Source organism: Lepidochelys olivacea (genome assembly GCF_965140295.1).
Source record: "Lepidochelys olivacea isolate rLepOli2 genome assembly, chromosome: 3".
Lineage (NCBI taxonomy): Eukaryota > Metazoa > Chordata > Testudines > Cheloniidae > Lepidochelys > Lepidochelys olivacea.
The window spans coordinates 208,231,869-208,248,507 of record NC_140413.1 but is presented as its reverse complement, the minus strand read 5'-3'; the positions used below and the strand labels follow the sequence as shown (position 1 = coordinate 208,248,507).

Sequence of the window (16,639 nt, the reverse complement as noted above, 5' to 3'; positions counted from 1 at the left end):
TTGGAACTGGGTTTTCTCTTAATGCTGATGCATCTTAACCCTGAGTAGGAATCATTACAGCAGAATTTCTAGTGACAGGGTAGTCGCAGATCCAGTCAAGTGCCCCTCTTGGTTCTCACCAGACTTCTGTGAGAGGCAATGCAGGCCCTGGCTCCCAGGTTTTAAGCCTCCAGACTCCAAACCAGTGCTCCCACCCCTCCCCTCATGAGCTCTACTGTCCCCACCTGCAGAGGTATAAACATCCTTCATTTACAACTGCAGTGTGAAAGCATGGCATGGCGCAGTCTCCCCACCCTCCTTGCCCTCAGACACTGTTCTGGGGTCAGACCTTTGTGATTTAGCAGGAGGAACAGAGGTGTTTGGAGGGGGCACTTATCCCTTTTGTAACCTCAGCATGAAACGTTTGGGGGTGGAAAAGGGAGATGGTGTATTGCTAGACAGAACTTGAAGTTGGCTCGTGGTAAGTGCCTCCCCCATCCCACAAGCATGAATGTACACAGGCAACTCCCTCCAAGAATAACTGGTGAAGAACCTGTTCTTGTTTCCTTCCACCCTTAGGGCAGGGTTTCCCTAGTCTTGGAAAGCTGCGTGGCCCCTGTATGAAAGTGAAATCAACTATATCTTCCTTCTCACAACACTGTGTTGATACAGGCTTATCCCACATGAGTGCTTGCTTACTCACAGTAGATTGGGTGGTTCTTTACAGCAGGATACTTCCTCACATGCTTTAGTGAACAATGGTTTGAGGCTCTTTGCAAACTCAGGCAGACATCTCTGCATCAGTTAAGTCTGAAGACCATGACATGACTTTCTTTGCAACCAGAACAGCTAGAGCTTTTTTGATGAAAGCAGAGACTCTAGAAAACAAGTGAGAGGCTTATCTGCACACACCCCTCTGAAGAACACCATTTCAAGCTGTTTGGATTTGCCCATAGCTGTGGAATATTAGCAGCTGAGAAAGGTTAAGGTACTGGCCAATCTCTGCCCACCCCCTACTTAGCTGCCATGGTTAATTAGCCCTTTGAAAGCATGTCATGGCAAGGGCTAGTGAAATAGCCCACTAAGTAGCAGCTTTGTGCCAAACTGCAAAATGGCTTTTGTATCATTTTTATTTTAGCTTACACATTTATCCATAGTCTTGACTGGTAATGCATCTAAAAAGTCACTGTGCTAGAAAATTTCCAGTTACAAGTAGCTAAATACTCCTTAACAAGGTCAGACTTTTAAATAGTATATGTAATGCTACAATAGTTTTAGGTAGCATGATCTCTGACCGAGCTAAGATACACACTCCATGAGATTTCCCTTTAGAAAATACTTTCCTTGATTTATAGGTGGACTTTTACTCCCGGTAAAACTGACCACTCTGACTCAGGGTGCTGCCACTTTAAACATAACCCGTCCAATGTGCAGAAGAGCATCATTGTGCAGACTTGCTCTAAAACTCTAAAGATCTTGTACATGACAGTGTCAAAGTTGTATGAATTAGAGTCAGAGCAGAGATCTCTTAAGAATTAATAGAGACAGAGCTAGTGTTTCCACTTCTATTTCCTTCTGTTCTCCACACTACGCAGCGCTGTCAAAGGTGGGATTCTTTGGGTAAACATCAGCAGGGGAGAGGTTTAAGATTTCATCCACTGATGGCCCATCATCTTCTGGTAGTATCTCTGCCTCAAACATACGCTGAAGCAAAGCATCAACTGTCCTGTACCCTGAGAAAAGAAAAACAAACAACACTGGTTTCTATAGTGGCCTAGGCTAGTTAGCCATTCCCTTAATTTACTTTATGCTCAAAGGCTAAGTCATTTTGTGATATATGTTCCTCACTTTGGGTGACAAGTCACTGAGGTGTCTACCCTGCCAGTTTACATCCCCATTCCCCAGCAAACAAAGGCAGCTCTTTCAATCAGCATGTGTTATTTACCACTGTAAAAACATGTACATGTGAGAACCTCCCTCTGTAGGATTGGTCCCTACAACACATTTTCTAGCACTTTGTCCGCTAACTATTTGAACATCCTGAACAAATCCACAATGAAAGAGCAAACAGTTTTCATTAACTGCTGCCTTTTCAGGGGTTTTTTTTCCCCAATGAAGCTGTTTTGATAGAGCACTTGAAGAAGCAGGGAGCGTTATACGAGGCCCCTAGACTCAGGCTTTCAATCAGTTTGTGCATTAAACAGCAAATCCAGACTTATAGTGAACTTCAACTGGATTCAACAGGAAACAATCAAGACACAGGGAGAATGTTTCTGGAGAGGAAGGATGAGCATTAAACCAAGCAGTAAGAGTTGCAAAGAGTTACCAAAGAGTCTCAGCCAGGATAAAAGTGAAGTGGATACAAGGAGAAAACAGCAACAAAGAGGCTTCCTAACATCTGGAGAAGCTGAACCACCAAGACTGTTCCTGTGTAAGTAGCTCCTGCAGGCAACGAGCTTGTGCTGTAAAGCCCAGGAGCTTGACAAAGAAAGTGCTACAATAAAAAACAGCATAAACACTATTAGAATCTGACTGGGGGGGGGGTGCCAAAAACCCCAAACTGAGTTCTGATTCTCTGTTGGGCTTGATCGTGCCACATTTGATCACAAACATGTGGCATGCTCAGATGAAAGAGGTGCTGGCGGCTCAAGCAAATTTTTTACTTTCGTAGCTGACACGGCAAGCATAGAGGTGCCAGGGCTATGCACGGCCAAGCCAAGAGCCCTGGAAAAAATTAAGCCCTGCCAGTGACCATCATACTTCATGGACGAGAAGATATGTGAGGGTTGGAAATAGTCCGAAAGAGACTTCTTGGTCCCAGCCTGCTGTTTAAAGGGGATTTAGAAGAAGTCTCTAGGTGGGTTTTAGCTGCAGGGACAGCTACACTTATATCAGCTTCCTCTGCCACCCCTCCACAGGGGTGCTCCCCTCCCTGCCTTGGGACCTGAAGTCCATTGGAAACCTGTATTTGAGACATCAGGAGAGAATTAAGGTTTTGAACAACTCATCTCATCAGGAGTGGCTTCTAGAGTCCCACTAAGCTTTTTTTCCAAATGGCCAAGTGAACATGCCATCCTGTAATGGCGACTGCACACGAGTAGACGTTTGGAGAGGGGCTCAGTTGGGTAGAGGCACACTGCACCTAAAACACACACACCACAATAGCCTGCGAGGGTGCACTCACTGACTCATTGCTGTGGGTTGATTAATGCCAATTCACAGCAACTTAGTAAGAATCTCTGTTTGCCAGCCCCAGGAGTCTTCCAGCTGCAGTTCATCACCCTGGAATATTTGTTATCTCAAGAGAGACCTGACAGACAAGCAGAGAATTCAGCAGTGGATTTGTTCCCCAGAGAAGAACCTTTGGGAATGGACTTACTTTTAGAAGCTATTTTAAACATCAGCCCTTTAGACTTTTTCTTGGTTATTTCTTCCCCTCCAAGGTCATTCTCGTTGGTTTCCATGTTGTCTATTAGTTTGCCATCACGTAGTTCTTCCCTTTAAATAAAAATATATATCCCTATGAAGCCACTTAAAAATGCACTCCAGTGCTCTCCACAAGTTCATGAATTGGACTGGCTCTCCCAGACTCTTGCTACTGGGGCTTAGAGCCCCAGAAGTCCCTCCCCCAAAAGCCCCTCTGCATGCAAAGCAGAGCATGGCTCAGAATCAATGGAGCAGACCCTGCGATGCAGGAGCAGAACCCCCACACCTCTGGCAGGAGAAAGCAGAGAAGGGGACAGCAACCTTTTCCCATTCTAAACATAAAACCAACAACTGCTACTGACAGTCTTCCAGCGGGGTCAGCGAAATGCTGGCCTCTTACAGCAAGGAGAACATGCCTGTCTGCCTCCCACCCTGCAACTGGGAATTAGCAGAGATGTCTGTCCAGAAAGGGTCTCATTTTAGCTGTTAGCCCCTTATGGGCCAAGTCAGCTGCCTGAGCTCACACTCCTCTGCCCAAGCCATGTTCTAGGCTAGGGTTTAAAGCAACTAACACCACACCTTTCAATCAGAGTCCGGATGCCCACTGCAGCCACTCAGCTGGTCTAATGAGGGAAATTGGACTGTCTCTGAATACAGCGTCTAGAGCAGCCCGAGGCAGTTTTGTTGATTTCACTAAAGTAGCTCCCTGAACACCCCTCTCTGCCAAAGGCCCCCCTCTCTCTCTCTCTCGGTGTCTGTGCGCAGGAGGGAAGGGGGAAATGTGAGAGAAAGTGGAGGTGTACAGATAAGAGATCCTATGCATAAGAGTCACGTTTTTCTAAGGCATCTGATCACCACAATGGTGGGGAGGCTATAAAATGGAACTGAACTCACCCAGGAGACTCTGGAAACCTAGATCAGATGCCTGAACTCTTGTATTTCTCTCAACTGCACATCACTAAGGAAAATCTGATTACACGGTCCATCAATAACTGGAGGTGTTGAGAGACCCACCCACAAAGTACCATGTTTCCCCTGTAGTTTAGTTTACTTACTCTTGGATTCCTACTCCCAGCTCTTGAATTTTCCTCTCAATGGCAGTTTCTACTTCACTCTTTTCCAGTGAGTACTCCACAAAGAAAGCTTCTAGGATAAATGCTATGAGAATACTGAAAGGGGGGAGGGGAAAGACATGCTGTTTGGGCATGTTATTAATTAAAGGCAGGATTATATAATGTTTTTGCAGAGCAAGCCCTCACATTATTCATCGATTTCCACAGTAGCAGACTGTGGAATTCCTGGCCCATCAGTACAAATCTGTCAGTGCATAGATACTGTGGAAATGCCCCCAGAGCAACAGATAACCTTTGCTATTTGCCAAAGCCCCCCAACATGTCTTCATGGCCTGGCACTGAACAGGGATGGAGGAACTGGCAGAGTCCCAGTCAGATTTGCAGCTAGACACAGTTTAATTCTTATTCTTTAAAATTCCAGCCCCAAGCAGCACTTTACAGAGGTAAGTACGGTTGTCCATGAGACTTGTTCAGGGCTAGATGCCCTTCCCCTCTCTAAAGCATCCCCAATCCTTTCTCCACAGGGGACACAGAATCCTGCATTCCTTCCTGCCTAGTCTGTTCCATCTTTTAAGGAGGAGAATCACCCTTTACATCCATAAGGTGTCCCCTGGCTCAGTACCCCTTCACGCCTCCGTCAGCAAGAGGCGTTTGCAGGGGAACCACTGTAACCCAGAGCCCAAACGTATCAACCCAAGCACACAGCAGTGCTCCAGCTGCCCAGGCAGGAAGAGCCCTGTGAACTCATTACCTCAGGCCTTCAGCCTGCTGTGGCTCTAAGCCCCATGCTTCCCCACCTCAAACAGATAGAAATGTCACTGAACTTACTTAATTATCATGATCACCACCACAACGTGGAAGGCAATGAAGTACAGCTTGGCAGCCTGGTGCGTGACCAGGGCAAACCCATTGGCAAGAAGTATGAAGTTAAGGACTAGGACAGATAGGAAACTTCTCCCTGCTGAGAACAGCCTGCTTGAGACAGTCAGGCTGATGACAAGAGAAGACACATTTGAGCTTCCCTTGGTGATGCTTCCTCATTAAAAACTTTACTGAAGGGAATTGAGATCGCATTTCTTTCTCCATTTTGACCTCATTGAAGTCAATGGTGTGGGGCGTCTTTCCATTGACTTCGGTGGGCTCTGGATTGGACCCTGTGTTATAGATACAGAAAGGATATCATGCCACTGATTGACAACAGTTAGCTCCATCAGAACAATGAATGAAGATGTGATGTCATTGAAGTTGTTCTTGCAGTATTTGGCTCGAGCAAATAGAGAATCTTTTAAAGCAGGGTTTCCGCACTCCAGGGCATGATGGGCAGTGGAATTCCTGGAAAAGAACTGGATTTTCCCCTGGAATAGTTCCATGCCAATGATAGCAAACATGTAGTATACTACCTGGGGGTGGGGGGGGGGGGAGAGAGAGAGAGAGACCCATTCTCATAGATTGAAATGTCACGTGACAGCTTTACCCAGCAGAGTACAGAAGCATTTAAGATTCCATCATCAAATTCCCCAGTGCACATTCCACAATGCACTTCCCAGATTCTGGCCACTTGAGCCAACTGTGGCTTCTCTGAGACACCTTAATCTTCTAATACCAGCCATCCTCAAACAGAGACTTAGTCCAGGAAGTAATGATTCCATGTAAGGTTTAAAAATAAACTAAGAACAGAGGGAGAAGAATACTGAACTGGAATCTAAGTTGATGGAGTTGAATATTTCCAATTTATCAGGAGATTTTTTTTTTGGGGGGGGGGGGGGAGGAGAAATCAAGAGTTTCCATGTCAGTTGCTTGCCCAGATCAGCATTCAGGATTCTGCATAGGTCAGCAGCATCAGGGAGGGAGGGAGGGAGAGAAAAGAAAAGAAAAAAAAAAAAGTCCTGAACTGGCACCTAGGGAGAACCAGACCGTTGAATATTTTCAGGGTTATTTATGTGTAAAGCTATTTGGGTCTACCCATACAGCCTTGATTCTGGCCGAAGAGTGACCGTGCTGAAGCTTTATAGTTCACCTCTTGAACATAAAAATCAGAATTCTAAGGAAAACAAGGTCATGCTACGGCAGGAACTGCTGCACTTCAGAGTTAGCGTCCAGGGTGCTTACCAGAGCCAGCCCACCAAAGGTCAGCATTGTCGGCACAATGTTTATGAGCGTATTCATGATGACCCGGAATCTAGAACAAGACAAGTCATGAGAGCCCCATGCCCAGACACTTATTTAAAGAGATATTCCAGGAATTCCCGATAGTTGGTGCCTTTTTGAGCAATGGAGTCCCCCATTTTGTTTTGCAGGGGTGAGAGAGAAAAGAGATGGCAGATCTCGGAGAGATCACTGGCCCATTTGCCTCTGCTGGTTGTTGGTGCCATTTCTCTGCCACTGTCCTACATTAATACGGAACAGGGCTGAGCTGTAGGCTTGATCCTGTTTAACACCGTCTGCTTGCTTGCCTGCCTGCCCCTGGGCGGCCTTGTGTGGCTTTCCAATTTCACAGGGGCAGTGCTGTGTCTGCTCTAGTGGGCTCTCGCTTAGGTGTCTTAGTGAGTGGTGGGCTTATTCCTGTTTGAGGAAAGGGCTGGTGGGGCCCTTAGGCCTAGTCTACAGTTGAGTTTCATTGGTACAAACTACGCTGGGTAGGGGATGATGTGTCATCAACATAGTGTTAAAATCCTTTAGCAAGGACACAGTTTATACCAGGATAAAGGTATGCCTTATTCTACTACAGCTTATTCTCCTTCCCATATGGGAATAACTACCCAGGTATCAAAGCCCCCTTGTAAAGCCATGCAGCCCTTGTAAAGCCATATGGCAGCATGGATGCAGCCAGCTACACCACTAATGTGTGTCACCAAGGCCTCAATCTTCTCAGCTGAGCAGACGTTAGCTAGCTGGGAGACCTGGTCCCCTGCCAGCCTCTAGATCAGCTCAGTGCAGTGGTAGAGGGCTACAGCCCCATTACATTCTTTACCTTTGAATGCTATCCACAATCCTAATGAGCCGGAGGACTCTCAGTATGAAGACAATATCCAGCACTTGCTGGCTGTTGTATTGACTTGCTGAGGAAGAAAGCAGCACCAGCAGCTTTTAGTACACATGATCTCCAATGCTTCCCCGTTTGCCTAAGACAAAGGCTAATGCAATCACTAGGCAAAGCACAGAAAGTGTCCCCCATCAGTCACAGTACAACAGCAGAATGAGACAGAGCCCCGAGATGGTTGTGTGTCACAAAAGGTTCTATTTCTATCATCCTCAAAGACATGTTCCGGAATTGCATACACAACACTTCAGATTCTGACGGGGATGGGTGGTTTGTATTTCAAAACCCAAAATAAAATAAAGGGGTTTGTTTCTGCGCCTGTCCAATAGAAGAGGTAGTATTTAATTTAAAATGGATACCTTTCCATCGTTATTACATACTTAGCTGAAACAAACACAAATATGTTGTAATCTAAACAAGGTTACCTACGCAAAGGGCACAGGTTACGGATTCATTCTTCCACGGATTGTTATTGAAATCTTTTTATACTTCCCCCTCCCCCAAAACGTGCAGTTTCAATTGAAACCATGAGTCAAGAGTGATATTAGGAGATAAAGCTTAAACAAAAACCCCACCACTTAATTTCTCAGGCACTTGTAGATTAACAGCCTGCTAATGCCACAGAAGATTTAAAGGGCAATGCCGTGCTTACCTGATTTAAGTGAAGTGTTGAGAATTGTAGCTACCAGAGCAGCAATAATGATGAAGGTATCAAACCTAGTGTTGAGGGGGAAGAGTTCTGTTACACGAGTCATTCTAGTGCACATCGAAGTGCAGTGCAGGCATTTAGATACTAATTGTGATGGACACAATATAAGGCCTTAATCTGCAGACACGTAAACATGTGCTTAAAGTTAAGCACACAAGGATTCCTACCGAGTCAGAGGAACTATTCATGTGCTGGAGCATTTGCACGTTTGGGCCCTAAATGGCTGGACTGTGACCTCTTTGGGGCAGGGACTGTATTTTATTTGGAGTTTGTACAGTCTGCCTAGTACAACAGACCTAGTCAAGGCTCCTTGGGTTACTTCATGCACTGAAACAGCCATCCAGGACTAAGCGAAGTTTCTACATTGGACATGTGGTTTGCAAACATGACCTGCAAGGGGGGAAAAAATGGCTTATGCTCCTCCCCCCCCCATTTATAGGGAGAAAGGAGACCTAGAATGTTCTTTACTAGTCTGTTTACAATAGAAATTCAGGCCCAGTCTGTGCTACAAGTCTCTGGACAACTGGAGACCTAGCAGGGTTCCAGTATCACGGGGGAGAAGAACTCAGCTAATGAGAGGGGTGAGGGGATTCTTGTATTAACAGAAACAACCGTTCATTCCAACAGTCAACAGGTATTTAAGTCCCACACCACATTTTAAAAGATAAAAAAACTCTTATACCTACAAGTCCCAATGGGTCTGCCAGCAAGTCAGTGACTGCCATGGCTCGACATTCCAAGTATTTTTAGGGCAAAGAGGACACACACAAGAGGTACCACCCCACTGCCAGACCTTCCTGCAGTAGTATTAAAAAAGCAGCACAAACCCAATTGTTTAAAAAGGAATGTATGTTTTCATGAAAAGAGAATCCAGAGTCCAGTCCAGTCTTCTAATCCTGCACTCCAGTTTCAGTTAAGAGCATTTCTCTTGCCATCTCAGGTTTGCAATAGCTTTAGTTATATGCTGGTTATGCAAATATGAACTTTACCAGTCTAGCACTGGGTGTTTTTACAAGAAGAATCTAATTCTAGTAAGAGGCTGAATATAAAGTCTCTGGCTGCGAAGAGAAGAAAGTTGCAAGACATTCTTCCCATATCCCTTCTACCCCCAAACCACCACAACTCAGCATCCTACTTACCAGTTCCAGAACTGGGTCTTTGCAAAGAATGCCCTGGGTTCATAAGTGTACACTTTCAAGAGGATCTCAATGATATATAAAGAAAGGAAAACCCACTCTGCATAGGAAATCAATGGGTTTTCCTCATCCAAAGCAATGAATACGGCGTTTATTAGAATGATTACATCGTAAGTCCAAACAAAGCCCCTGCAAGAAGGGGGAGAAAAAAGGAGTTTGTTTGCTCCTGCCTATGAAGGTTTAAAAAATAAAATAAATAATCCCTCAGAAGATACCCCTGTGATCTTAAAAGCCCTTCAATGCTAACTGGCCAAGAGGCCCACTGTTGTGTCATTCTGAATGTTGTTTAAGATATCAAATGAAAGCCAGGGGCACACTAGTCATTAATATCATTGTGAAATACATGTATTATATAAGGAATTATGGATGCTTGTTGATATTATGCTTTAAAAAGTCTGATCAAATAAACGGAAAACCAGGTTTTCTTCCAGACAAGAGGGAGAAGAGTTACCTCCCCATCTCTAATGGGAATGGTCTCTGGCATCACCATGTTCAATGGGCAGTTCATTTGCATCAGAGATAAAAACAGGAAGAACAAATTAATAGGAGGTTGTGAAATCAGCATGGGAACACACTGGCATCTGCATCATCCTGACTCTGGAGACCAACTTTGGGGAATACAAGGACAAGCAAAAAGAGGTTTCTGTTATCCATCACTTAGGGGTCCAGCATTCTTTTTATCCATAAAAGGTGGATCCCCTACCATGCGGGTCGGTGCTGCTGAATGGGCGCTTTAGGTAACTTTCTTATCTTAGTAAAGGATTGTAGCCTGTTAAGTTTTAGTGACTTGGAGTGTTATACCTCTGTCTTATTTATAACCATTTCTGTCCATTAGTCTTGCTTAGCATCACCTTTCAGTTCTTGGTTAATAAGCTTCTTGTTTTATCATAAGCACAAATCACTGCTGTTATATTAAGCAGAGTGTGAACTCCTGGTTAAATCAAGCAAGCTAGTGTGTACATGGTCTCTTTAGAGACAGCAGACTTGCTAGTTTGTGAGTGTCCAGTGATGGGGCTCAATGTTGCAGGGAGACACTTCTGCAGAGTTTGAGAACGGATCCACACCAAGGACTAATCTGCAAGGCAAAGTTAGGCCTGGAGGAGTCCTGAGGAATCTGTGGGGCCAGTTAAACTGGGAGTGGCAGGGAGCAGTCACTGAGTTTAGCATCAGCAGATTCTGTTGATGCTGAGGCAGAGAGGTAACAAAGGGACATACAGTTCTGGATGCCCCTAGAAAGCCTCACAACTCTCCCATCCACATCCCCATTACCCAGTTACAAAACCAGCTTTGCCATACATCAGCCAGTGTTTCAGTTTAAACACCCTTTTCCCCGATGGAGAATTTAGGAGAGTTGATGTAATTTAACCTTACATTTGAGAAGCCAGTTACCGCAAATGTGTATACTCAGTTGACAAGATCAAACATCACTGAGAGCTAGAAGTTCAGTCTGCATCAAATCAAGCAGCACTCATAGATGTGAGACTGCCCAGAAGAGTAGAAAGGAATTGGAGAAAATTAAACATCAGACTGATCCCTAAATTAGCTCTTGATTCCAATTTAATAGGCGTCGGTGAAACTGAGCGTAACACCACTTTACAACAGAGACTGCTGGTTATTATAGGTTTTCATACCTGAATTCAGACTCCTTTTGAGCAAGACTATTTTCAAGCCAGAACTTACAAGCTGATGCAGATCTACAAGCTGATAATACTTGTGACATCATTCAAGGCTTATAGACAACTGAGTTAGAGGGACTGGAACTTGAAGATGGGGATTTTTCAGAAGCATTCAGCATTGGTCTAACTGCTCCTGCTCAAGCTAAGGATCAAACTCCCGTTGACTCAAGTGGGAGCAGAGTTAGGTTCAGACTGAGTGCTTCTGAAAAAATTCCACTTGTAGTGTTCCCCTTGCAGTGCTGGCATTTTCCAGCCTGCCATTCAGGTGAATACTTGTCCAGAGGTAAATGCTGGTTTGCAGCATCATTATGAGATGCTCATTGTGAGGGCAGAGACAGACTTACTTGTGTTGAACCATGCTGCGTATGAATAGGCTCACTGCCGAGTTATACACGTGGGGCATCCAGTGCTCTAGGGGATGGGTTTGTATCCTCATTGCAATCACCTGGATGTTCAGAAGGTCTGCCAGACGCACAAAAGATTTTTTGTCTGCAGTGGACAGGAAAGATGCCCATTAGCCTACAATCATAATAAATGGCAGCATTTCATATTTGCAGAAATACAGTCCTTATGTGAAAAAGCAGTACTTCACTCTGTCCACATGCAGAGAACACACAGGACTTGACCACATGGGCAAAAGGGGAGCTTCCTTCAGCCATGCTAGCTCCATACTAGCTAGGAGCCCTCTTAACCTGTGCAAGGAGCTGTGGCATGAAGTTGTAAAGAGACTTGTTGGAAGGAAAAGAGAAAGAAAAAAAAAATCACATCTATAGGACTCATTTCACTCCTTACTTGCCAAATTTTAAACCTCATCTCAAGAAGGCCAATCTTTAGGCAAACATGTAGTGGTCAAATCACACATCCACAGTTAAGTAATCACCATTCATTAACATAAGTGGTTGCAAATAACATTTTTCTATTTAACAGGTGATAACTGAGGAATTTGCTGAAAAATAAATTCTGGCTTTTTAGTAGTCCTCATTGGAGGTTTGTTCCTAGATAGAGCCTGAAAATCTGAAAGCACGTTTAAAGTGCATAGGAATTTCCAAACTGCATCAGATGAGAGCTCCATCTTTCCCAGAATCCTGTCTCTAGAAGAGAGGAGATCAAGATGCTCAAGAGGAAGGTGCAAGAAACCCCACAGCAGGAAAACTTCCCCAATCAGGTTATTTTCTTAACCCGCTGCACTGAGAGGTTGGCTCAGCCTGGCAGCAGGAGAATTTATATCCCTGAGCTGAAGAGCCATGGCGAAATCACAGATTTCCTCATCTGTATGGCAAGAGAAATTTTTTTTTAAAAATGCCAAACATCTTTGGAGATTCTCCTACACGTTTATCATGTAGTTTAATTTGAGGTCATGAAGGCTCTAAGACACTCTGTGCATGGAAACAAAGTGGCTTAAGTGTTAGAATTAAGTAGAAAGAATGTGTGAAAAGAAACTGAGTGCTACAAGCTTAGATAAGTGAGGTAGCAGGATATGCCTGGTTGACAGTGTCACCAAATCACACAAAGCCAAGTGACCAGATGGGTAGGTTTTCAGCATTCACTTCAGGTTGGTTACATATGGCACATTGAAAAATACAGATCTCACTGCTTAAACAAAAAGGTCCTCCCCTACTTCAGTAACCCCGTCCCAACAAGTGTTTGTTTACTGCTACTCACCTACATAACCTTTTTGTTCCTCATCGGATACTCTCAACAGGAGCTCTCGATGGGAAGTGCTGATATCTGGGGCCACTAGTTTGACGAGTTGCTTCCACTGGGCTTCTTTAACAACAAACTCTGTGCCCTCCTTGACCTTTAGGATGTTGAAGGCTTCTACCATCTTGTGACGCTTCATGTAAGCAAGTTTGCGGATCTCATTCTGGAGGAGACAATGGATTTCAGATACCTGGAGGATGGGTTTCTCTCTCTCATCTCCCACTTATTTTTAAACTTAAATATAGTTTTGGGATATTCATGAACACCAGATTTGTTCTTGCATTTCTATACCAGACTGCCAAGAAGGACTCTATAGGAAATGAGCCAAGAGCAAAAAAGTTCCCAGCTGACAACGCTACATTCAGCCAGAGAAGCAGAGAGTGACTAATAGAGAGTAGCAGCCGTGTTAGTCTGTATCTGCAAAAAGAACAGGAGGACTTGTGGCACCTTAGAGACTAACAAATTTATTAGAGCATAAGCTTATGCTCCAAGGTGCCACACGCACTCCTATTCTTTTCAATAGTCCAGAGTGATTCATCTGGACAGTTGTGAAGCAGATGCAGCAGGCTACCAGGAAAGTCCTGCCCTCTCCTCCACTGCAGAGATGTCACTAGCCCCTATTTCCTGCTCAGTCTATCAAAAACTTCCCAAACATATCCAGGTAGGATCCATTGCAACAGTTTGCTCCCATGGGACACCTCTTAGCAGATTAAAAATCTAGATGGCTTATATTACACCTTGGAAGATAGTGTGCAATTGGGACGGGGAGAAAAGGGTGTTGATATGTAACAAACAGCAGGGAGAGGTGAGTCACAAGGGCTTTATCATGGACTGGAAGGCCCTCAAGTTGGAGTAAAAGAGAAGAGGGAATCGATTTAGACATCACATCAACACTAACAAGCGAGGACTTGGAAAGCGGCAGCTACCCGTCCGATTTCTGTGGTATCCAGATGGGAGATGATCCTGCCAACAGCTAGCTCCAGGAATTTGGGCAGAAGAGCCAGCCAACTTTGTGCCCTACCTCCACTAGGCAGTCTGCCCAGCAGACAACATGCAGGGATGGTTTTTGTGGCCTCCTGTTAGTGCATATGGCAGGAGACCTTGCCTATAAGAGAGGAAGGTTAGTCTATTTATGAAAGTTCACTGGAACTTTTAGCATTAGCCCTATAATTGCAAGCACTAGACATGCTTACAGTGTCCTCAGTTACCCCAAAATGTGGTGGGTGCTACTGGAAGAGGGAAGATGTACGCTGCTCTTATTGAATATAGTGCCCCCGCTCTGTCCTCCTGTCAGTGCTTTAAGGGTATGTTACAGAGCAGGGGTCGGCACCCTTTTAGAAGTGGTGAGCCGAGTCTTCATTTATTCACTTTAATTTAAGGTTTTGCATGCCAATAATACCTTTTAACGTTTTTTAGAAGGTCTCTCTCTATAAGTCTATGTATTATATAACTAAACTATTGTCATATGTAAAGTAAACAAGGTTTTCAAAATGTTTAAGAAGCTTCATTTAAAATTAAATTAAAATGCTGATCTTACACAGCTGGCCCACTCAGCCCGCTGCCAGCCTGGGGTTCTGTTCACCTAGGCCAGCAGTGGGCTGAGCGAGGCCTGCGGCTGGGACCCTGGCTGGCAAGGGGCCAGCAGCCAGAAGCCCAGACCAGCAGTGGGCTGAGTGGGGCGGGCGGCCGGGACCCCAGACTAGCAGTGGGCTGAGCAGCTCAGCCTGCTGCCACTCAACCCCCTGCCGGTCTGGGGTTCTGTCCGCCGGCTCCTGCCGGCCAAGGTCCTGGCCCCCTCAGCCTGCTGCCAGTCTGGGATCCCGGCCCTGCCCATAGAGTGGGTACCTACCTTCCCCCTGGTTCTAGCCCAGTCTCTTCCTCTCTGTCTGCACTGAGCTGAGGGTGGGGGTGCACTGAGCACAGGGCTGGGGGTGAAGGATCAGGCTGGGGGTTGGGGTGCAGGTCTGGCCAGGAGCTAGAATGAGGGAGGGGGCTCAGGGTTGGGGCAGGAGGTTTGGGTGTGGAGTGCTTATCTGGGCAGCTCCCATTTGGTGTGAGGGGTCCAGAAGCTCCTGTTTGGTGCTCACAGTGGGGAGTAAGAATGTGGGGGTGTGTGCAAGGGGTGCAGAGATCAGGGCAGAGGGCTGGGGGTGTGGGCTGGGGTTGTGGGGGTGCTTCCAGCCTCCTGCCCAGAGCGGTTTCACGGCAGAGGGCTGGAGGGGATATGCCCCGATTCCACCCCCCCTTCCCCAAGCCCCCATCCCCACCTCTTCTCTGCCTCCTCCCCGGAGCAGCCAGAGTGCTGAGGCTCTGCTTCTCCCACTCCCTCGCAAGGGCCATCAGCTGATCGGTGGCAGGGAGGGAGAGGAGGAGGGGCAGGAACCCAGCAGGCTGGGGGAAGAGGAACTTGCCTGTCCTGCAGCAGGGAGGACCAAGCTTCTTCACCCTGCCCCCACATGTGTGCGTGTGTGTGTGTGTGGGGGGGGGGAGTGGAGAAGAGAGGGCCGGGGCGGGCAAGATTTTTAATGGCACTCTACAGCCTGCCGGGGTCCCGGCCTGGGTTTGGCAGCGGGTGCTGAGCGGGGCCAGCGGCTGGGACCTGGCAGAGAACAGCTTGCCATTAAAAATCAGCTCGCGGGCTGTGTTTGGCATGTGTGCCACAGGTTGCCGACCTGTTACAGAGCAACCACACAGTACGTAGAGTTGCTACTGGATAGCAGCTGTCTTCCCAGTAGAGACATTCCAGAAGGGAGGTTTGCCTAATGTTTAGCAGGAACAGTGCACAGATCACTGCACCCTGTCTACTGATGAGCACACACACGGGACATTTACTGGGAGAAGTCAACAGAAGTGGTGGTCACGGCACTATCTGTGTTAAATCATTCTGTATTGTGCTGTTTATTTTTATTGCAGTAGCAGCCAGGAGCCCCAGGCATGGGCCAGAACCCCGTGGTACTAGGTGCTGGGCAGACAGGCACAGAACAGGGAGACAGTCCCTGCCTAGAGAGCTTCCCTCTTCTCCCCACCTGGTCTTTGACTATAAGCTCTTCAGGGCAGGGCCCGTGTTTCCACAGGTTTATACCAAGCCTAATCCCATAGGGTCTCTCAGTGATAGTATAACTGAAGTGACATATGGAAACCTCATTAAATGGCTCTAAAGGATGGCTCAGAATCAGCAGCCGATTAATCATACTGTCCCCTAGAAAGGAGGAGTGGCTGGCTGCAGGACATTGCCTTGAGGATCCTTTCCCCGCAGATGCTCGGCGAGTCTCTCCCCTCTTTCCAACCCCCGCACTGAACAACGTTGCGGTACAACCCCAGTACCAGGCAGTAACAGGAGATTTGCCGTAATGCTAGCACCTTACAGCAGTACCAGAAGAAGGGCTCTAAACTGGATAACCAAAACCCCACTTGATGTTTTCTAGCACCAAAACAAAACAAAAACAAAAAAAAACCACCGTCCCACTGATTTAGTGGCCTAGCACTGGGAGTCGGACTCTGCACTGGATTCACAAACACTTGAAATTCAGAGGACCGGAAGAGGAAACAGATGTTGTTAAAGCAGAACACTCCATGCAGTGATGGGTATAGTTGTGTTATTGCTGTGCCCAGTTCAGGAGATACTCTTCCACACACACACTTTACCTTTAAATGTTTCCTGTAATTGTTGTACACAACAGCCAGGAAGACAGACATGAAGAGGTAGGTGTTGATTACTACATAGGTTATGAAGAACAGGGAATACCACCAACTGAAGTCAAAGGCCGGCATCCTAGACGGGGAGAGAGTGGCTTTAGTCATTCTACAGTGAAAGCAGGGATTCATATAGAGCAATAAAA

General features: G+C 46.1%; 1 protein-coding gene across 6 annotated transcripts in view; it reads right to left on the bottom strand.

The window, feature by feature from the left end:
* Positions 1 to 101: 101 nt before the first annotated feature.
* Positions 102 to 16,639, bottom strand: part of LOC311517587 (two pore channel protein 2-like) — a 38,012-nt gene continuing 21,474 nt past the window's right edge. For 4 of the 6 annotated variants that reach the window (XM_084622549.1, XM_084622552.1, XM_084622551.1 and 1 more), the window contains 13 exons: positions 16,446 to 16,572; positions 12,762 to 12,963; positions 11,444 to 11,588; positions 9,367 to 9,552; positions 8,171 to 8,235; positions 7,450 to 7,537; positions 6,588 to 6,657; positions 5,659 to 5,878; positions 5,307 to 5,397; positions 4,461 to 4,574; positions 3,359 to 3,477; positions 2,306 to 2,473; positions 102 to 1,712 (listed from right to left, as the gene is read on the bottom strand). In XM_084622549.1, the coding sequence (XP_084478675.1) occupies positions 1,567 to 1,712; positions 2,306 to 2,473; positions 3,359 to 3,477; positions 4,461 to 4,574; positions 5,307 to 5,397; positions 5,659 to 5,878; positions 6,588 to 6,657; positions 7,450 to 7,537; positions 8,171 to 8,235; positions 9,367 to 9,552; positions 11,444 to 11,588; positions 12,762 to 12,963; positions 16,446 to 16,572 (1,741 nt within the window). In that variant the 3' untranslated portion in view covers positions 102 to 1,566. The remainder of the gene's footprint in view (positions 1,713 to 2,305; positions 2,474 to 3,358; positions 3,478 to 4,460; positions 4,575 to 5,306; positions 5,398 to 5,658; positions 5,879 to 6,587; positions 6,658 to 7,449; positions 7,538 to 8,170; positions 8,236 to 9,366; positions 9,553 to 11,443; positions 11,589 to 12,761; positions 12,964 to 16,445; positions 16,573 to 16,639) is intronic. The other 2 variants (XM_084622550.1, XM_084622554.1) reach the window with 1 other exon arrangement.